General features: G+C 30.9%; 1 protein-coding gene across 1 annotated transcript; it reads left to right on the top strand.

Annotated features, from left to right (window-relative positions):
• Positions 1-246: 246 nt before the first annotated feature.
• On the top strand, positions 247-6,690 carry LOC107187496 (protein yellow-like). Its single transcript, XM_015575648.1, has 6 exons — positions 247-272; positions 2,705-2,968; positions 3,387-3,586; positions 3,997-4,204; positions 5,067-5,402; positions 6,494-6,690. The coding sequence occupies exons 2-6, from the start codon at positions 2,707-2,709 to the stop codon at positions 6,688-6,690; spliced, it is 1,203 nt and encodes a 400-aa protein (XP_015431134.1). The 5' UTR covers positions 247-272; positions 2,705-2,706.
• The last annotated feature ends 735 nt before the right edge of the window (positions 6,691-7,425 follow it).

Raw genomic sequence — 7,425 nt, 5'->3', positions numbered from 1 at the left:
TCTATCTGGTTTCTGTGTCCGTTCGAAGCATCCCAGCAGACAGTCGTTTGGAGACTTCTGCCTATATAAAGTACTATACCAGAATGAACTATAGTGGCATTCTGCCGTGGACGGTCACCAGTAGAAGGCCAATTCGTTCTTCGGGTGCGAGAGTAGAGTATACGGTGTGACCAGGGTACGTTAACATCAAGCCAGGCTCAGTTCATCGTTTCTCGTCGATCACTGCGCTGCTTACTCCGGTTTGTGCACACGTAGTTGAAGTTTAAATAAAGGTAGGTCATTAGCAGACTGCGGAAATTTATGAAACATAATATTTTTGAAAGTCATTTAAAAAAATTGATGCGAAGATTGAACCATTCCTTGACTTTTATTGAGTAAGACAGAAAATCTATTAAATCTGATGTTAGTTTTACCGTCTATTATATTTGTTATAGTTGTGCATGCATATATTCAGCAGTCTAGTTTTCCTTGTGATTCTTGTAGGAATTACTCAAGGTAATTTACCCTGGATTTTACACATTTATAATGAAACTGGAAGTATAGAATATATATGAATGAAAATAGCGAAGTTTAATAAACTTTCTTTAGAACTTTTAATTTACTATCTCTCTAAATAAATGAAATAATCGCTTTTTATTATTGTAGCTTTTGAAATTGTCAAAATGGGTGTTTGGAGAAATATCTGTAATTCAGTAATCAGTACTATTTTTCTAATTTTTAGATGATAAATTTAATTCTTTTTTTTATTCGTATGCTTCTTATTGCTACTACTGTCGGATTAATGCTCTTGAGTTTACGCTCGAAACTTCTTTTATTACTCAGAATAGAATTAAATACATAAAATTGGAATATAATTGTCAATTTTATTGTTAATGTCTTTCATTCCATTCACTGACAGTTAAATTTATTTCTCAATATAAGTAATCTATCAATTCTATTCTTCATTAATTGCAGCATTGAATACTTGGAACATTCATAACAACTTATTATTTATTTTGTCTTGTACGTATACCTTCAACAATTCTAATACTTTGTACACTGAAAGTTGAATTTTCTTATATTTATTAGGAGTATAAGAAATGTGTTAAACTGTTACATAAAATCTGATTGATTAAAGGATTAGAAATGATAAATGTCCTGTTTATTCAGAAAACAATATTCAAATGAACAAGACGCAATGCAAGTGATTAAAATCACAAACAACAGGTGAACATGTATTATAACGTGTTCGCGTGACGCTCCAGGCTTCAATCATTGAATTGTAGAAGCGGAGTACAGTTACAACCTCCGGGCATCAGACCAAATCTTTCGTAAGACGTTTTTACTGACGACAATTTAAAACGAGAATGGCACACTTAAATTGAGTTTGTGCATGTGGTTAAGTGTTTCTAACGAACTTTATTGTTAATAAGCAGTAAATTACACTATTTATCCCTCGTGATTCCCAAGACTCTTTCTTTTGTAGGACACTAATCATTTTCGAGAAAGTATAGAAAAAATAATGGTTTCACAAGTATTAGTATCCTTGACAACAATGACAGAAAAAATAAAAATTGCTTAATTAATATCGACACATATTTGTTAATAAAATTTAATGGATTATAATATAAATTACTTCTTGAATTTTAGTATATTCGACGGTTAAAGTTCCCTATCATTTTGTATTATTAATATGAAATCAAAACTGCAAATCGCCTGATAGAAGTTAAAATTCAATACACGATTTTTATACTCATGAATAATTCACGAAATCATCGGAACAGGTTTCTACATAATAGTATTACGATGTTGTACATTAGAATATTCGATTTCAAAACACGATGAGAGTTTTGTGTTAGAGAAAGTAACAAAATCATTGAAACCAAAAGTATTATACTTCATAAAGTAGGTAATATATAGACAAATTAATTAACAGTTAAATGTCTACTATACATATGTATTTATGAATACAGTTACACCGTACTTCGTTTGGATATCATGAAATTATAAAATTTAAGAACACTAAAAAAATTGAATAATGGAAATTAAATATATGATATTCTTTTAACATAATAGAAACAGATGCAGCAACTGCAACTTTGAAAGTTCTCTTAAAAAAGAAAAACTAATGTGATTTAAATAGAAGTCACCAATGAACCTCTAACTATGCGAATTAAAAGTATAATAAAAGTGAAGAAAAATCCAGACCTAAATATTGAACATTTATTTTTGCGTTTAGTCAATAATGTATCAACTACTATTTTTGTGTTAATTGTTTGTAACTAATGTGACAAATTGATAACTTTCAACAGTAGAAAGTCTACCTGACCATAGTGAAATCTCTCGTCTAAAATTTTTAAAACCATATTTGACATGTATGATCACTCACAGCATTGTTTCCATACAACGCATAAATCTTGTTTTTTGTCTAATTGTAAGTAGCATCTCTCCCCATTCGAAAGTATTAAAGCATTAGATAATGGAAATGGACTTTCTGGTCTTCCAAATTCAAATTAATCACACGCAAGTTTGATTATCCCAATGTTTACTATTTGTTTTTTAAGCTGAAGAGAAAAGATCAGAGAATGCAATAATATATGTATGTTTTATAGATTATAATACGGTCGGTAATGCAAAAGATCAATCACTTTCATTTTTCAGTAAAAAACTGAACGAACTATTGATTCAACCCAATATTAATCCCATTAATATATTCTTTTTGTAGCCATGCAGCGTCTCCTCTTACTTTCGTTTCTCGCAGTGGCAAGCGGCCATCACTTTCAGACACTTTATACTTGGGACTTTGTCGATTATAATTTTCCAAACGACAGTTTTCGCAACGCTTTATTGTCAAGCGGAGACTATGTTCCGGAAAACAATATGCCCCTTGGACTTGAAGTGTGGGACGATAAAATCTTCATCACTGTGCCAAGATGGAAAAATGGCGTGGTGTCGAATTTGAATTACTTCTCGAAGGATGATAAGTCAAGTATGCAAATACAATATAAACTTTAGATGATTCCTTTTCCGTCAGAATTGTTCGCTACTTAATTAACAGGAATTTCATTTTATAAATTAAATATATCAGAACAATTGGAATGTTTTCGTTGAATCCGAATCTTTTGATATCAACTAAATTGATCTAGTAATGATCTAGAATTGTTTGCAACAAGAATTTTATTCCAATGAAAAGTAATCTCATTTTATAAATGAAACATATATGGACAATTGGAATATGTGTTATCAGTGGATTAAAATCTTTTGATATCAATTAAACTGATTCAGTATTAAAGCAGAAATCCTGAGCGATGGAACTATTGAATGTATTTTTGTATTTTTAAATTCTATAGATAATTACAGTCACTATTTCTTTCAATTCATTAATAAATATATGTTACTTCCCATAGAATCTCCAAAATTAACGCCGTATCCTAATTGGCAAACAAATGACATTCATATGCCAGGTAGCATAGTGAGTATCTTTCGCGTAAGAACTGACGCGTGTGGTCGACTTTGGGGCGTCGATACTGGAATCGATAACATTCTTGGCAATACAACGGTTGTACAATCAGTAAGAATTTTCGTGATCGATTTAAAAACGGACGAGGTAAGAAATTCACTTGTTAAATCTATTTCTCGCAATGGCTATAAAATAACTTACGCCTGAAACTCCAAAATATTTACATTTATTATTAATTAAACTAAACTTAAACTTTATTATCATTTAAACTGTAACATTTAGTATTATAACTAAAAACTATAAATTCTATTATTAATTCCTCAGCGGATTTTATGCATTTGTTGTAATTGCAAGTGTGTAAACGAATACGATAAAATAAAAATTTATAACAAAGTTTTATACACATTCCCTTTTACTTTTTGCTTACTCTTAGTAAAATCCTTGATAATGATGATGATAGTAATAAATTGAAAATTTTGTCTGGAAAAATAAGAATGTTCGTAAACATCTTCAGTCTAATCGTGGTTAATGAGTAATTGAAATCATAACAATTTCAGGTACTTAGGATTTACACTTTAAAAGACTCAGATCAAACGCCTAATTCATTCTTCGCTGATTTAGCTGTTGATACCGACGCAAATAATTGCGAGAACACCCATGTTTATATTTCTGATTTGGGTGGTTACGGATTGGTAGTCTACAGTTGGGCCAAGAACGATTCCTGGCGACTTACGCACAATTTCTTCTATTTCGATCCTATGAATGGTAAAAAATTTTTAAGAAAAATAATATGTGTGTATGATAATAATATGCAGGAAGTATCCTCTAAACATTGTATCTGTGACTGCAAGGCAAAATGAATTTAGTTCCACATTTTTTAACAAAAAAATTGAATTTACATTGTAGTTGAAGTCTGGTAGATAAAATTTAACTCTGAAAAGATCTAGATAAAGATTCTATTGTATTACATGTTACATAACGTCGATAGGTAACTTATCAATGATCTACAATTCACATTTATAATCATATTTATAATGTAGGACTCCATATGTTTGCAAGAATACAGCTGTTAATATGATTAATAAAACTGAAAATTATGACATACAAAATACAATATTTGGCAGAGTAAATTTCTTTTATTGAATATTCAGAATTAAACAATATTACGATGTGTTGAAAATGTCAACAACTAGAACAGAATGCCTGCTGTGGGCCACTATTGGCTCACTGAGCACGAAACGAAAGTTCGAAAATTGCTATTATATTGGTACATTCTCCTTCATTTATCGAACGTATCTTAAAATTCATTTTCTCTAAATTCTGTGAGCATTGCTGTTCTGCAAAGTAAATTCATATTTTACTCAGTTTGCAGAGTACGTCTGAATAATTCGTCCCGATGATAATTAAACTTCGAGATTTATCAATTACTTGTTTTTCGCTTAAGAACAGCAAATTACTCTGCATCTATTTATTCTTAAACCCTGAAAAGAATATACTGAAAGTACATTTTGGTTAAATGATATTGTATTGTATTGCAATTTTTCATCTATTCGTCTATCTATCATAAGTACCTACACAGTTAGTGATTTTTAACAGTCTGTAAAAGTTAATGATATTTTATTTCTAGGCAATTATAATGTCAGCGGTTATAATTTCCAATGGACTGACGGTGTGTTTGGACTGTCTTTGTCCTCGCCGCAAACCGATGAATACAGAACGCTGTATTTCCACGCAATGTCAGGTATCACAGAGTTCTCAGTGTCCACGGAAGTTCTGCAAGACGACACGTTGAACAAATCCAAGGACTATTACGCTTACAAAATTGAGGGCTCTAAGGGACCGAATACACAGGGACCTTCCTCCGTGATCGATCCGGAGACCGGTATCGATTATTTCACTCAAGTCAATCGAAACGGAATTGCTTGTTGGGACACCAGCCTAAAATTGAACCCGGAAAGATTCGGTGAGTATTGAATAATTTAATAAAAATTCAAGTGTTTCTTTAAGTGTGAAATTTACATCTTGGGCACTGAAAAAACTTCAACGAGTTTAAGGTTTCAGTTCTAATTAATTTTTTGTTACAACAGTTTTGGAAAATATGTAACAAAGATGAACAAGACAGTAGTCATATTGTAAGTTCTAGGAATTGACAGAATTATAAAAAGATAAATGACAAACATACTCCATAATTAACACCACAATTACTATTACAGTATCGATTTCGTGCTTTCGTATGAAATTGATTATGAGTAGATTCCGAATGTTTAGGCAAATGCATGTTTTTAGGAGAAACAGATAAAACAATGGGACAGGGTCAGGGATTCGTTTTGCGGTTAGAAAGTTCTAAAAATGCATTTTTTATTTTGCATTTGTTGCATAATGCATATGCTTATGTTAATTTTTCACAGAGAAACGTCAGCAATTGACACAATCGAATTTGGAGAAAATGCTTATAATTTATTGTAATTCGAACTATAATATACCGCAATAATTGCAAAATGTATTTTGCTAATACCTAATATTGTGTATTTTTTGTGCATAAACACCCGAAGTCTAATTATGAGAGTCGTTAAACAATTTCATGTGTATAAATTTTAATTCTGCTTAATGGTGTGGTATCAAAATATTGAAATTATGTTGGTAGCGTAACAATACAATGTCATTTTCATGTATTATTTAATATTATGAAACATATTATGATTGAGGGAAATAACGACAAGTTGAATATGATTCGAAGTACGTGGGTCGTATGAAAAGTTCTTGAAAAGGAGTATACATGACATCGATGGTACACAAATTTTTAATTTCTTTTACTAAATGTTCGGTATAATTGTGTTTTTTTGGTAAAATATTAGTAATGTTTATCGCTTTCATACAAAGTTTTTAGTAGAAGATAATAAACATCTATCGTATTATAGAAAATTGGTTTCTCCTTGTAGGTATTTTACAGCCCGGCTATCGACCATTATGTAACAAGATTCTGAGAAATCCTACTAGCATTTAAAACACAATAATACTTTAATTTATAATAGACATCCACTCTTTCTTTTTCAGTACTAGCCGCTGATGATAACACGACATTGGTCTTTCCTAACGACTTATCCATCGACAAAGTACAGAAGAAGTTATACGTGCTATCTGACAATTTGCCACAGTTCCTGTTCTCCCGTTACGACTTGAAAAAGCGCAATTTCTTTGTTACATCAGCAGACCTAAAGAAGTTGACGCCCCTGTGTAAAAAACAGAACTAGAAATCAAGTAAACGAATTTCATACCGTCCAATAAACGTAGATTACATTATGAAACTTAATTATTCTTAAGTCTGTTACGGTCCTCGGATCAGAAATACATTTCAAATAACGATAAGAAAAGTGAAATACACGTACTAGTGAATAATTTCTTTATATTCTTCTCAAATATAATATAGAAACATTTTTTAAAAGGGGAGAATATGATTGGGTTGAAAAATATTAGGTAAATGGTCTGAGCAGTGATAAAAAAAATGAAAGTACACAGTGAATAAAAAAATGAAGATCCCAGCAACGAAAGGATCATTCAACAGATTAACATTAATATCACCGGCGATTAACATATGTACACTTATTTCCACCGAAGCTATAAAAATGATAGACTTTGAAAAAAAGAATATAAATTAATTAATTGCCTTGTTTACGTCTTGCAGTAAAAGTCACTTAAGATCTAAAAGTGATAAAGGTGAGAAATTGTTATACGAAGCTACAAATCATTTGTTTAGATTATTCGAGTAGTTTTAATTGATGAAATCAACTTCATATAGAATTACTATTTCATTGAATGTACCTTACAATAAGTGGCGTGAACATAATTAACGTATAATGCTCCCTCTATGTCTATTTTTATTTGTACATATTGGTTATACAAAAGAATGTTTGAAATCATCACACGCGACAGTGGCTTAAAATTTAATCGATGTGATCAACTTTAATTTGAAAGATGTTACAGTTATC

This window comes from Dufourea novaeangliae, unplaced genomic scaffold, assembly GCF_001272555.1.
Source record: "Dufourea novaeangliae isolate 0120121106 unplaced genomic scaffold, ASM127255v1 scaffold2, whole genome shotgun sequence".
NCBI classification, from domain to species: Eukaryota; Metazoa; Arthropoda; class Insecta; order Hymenoptera; family Halictidae; genus Dufourea; species Dufourea novaeangliae.
This window is presented reverse-complemented; position numbering and strand designations above follow the sequence as displayed.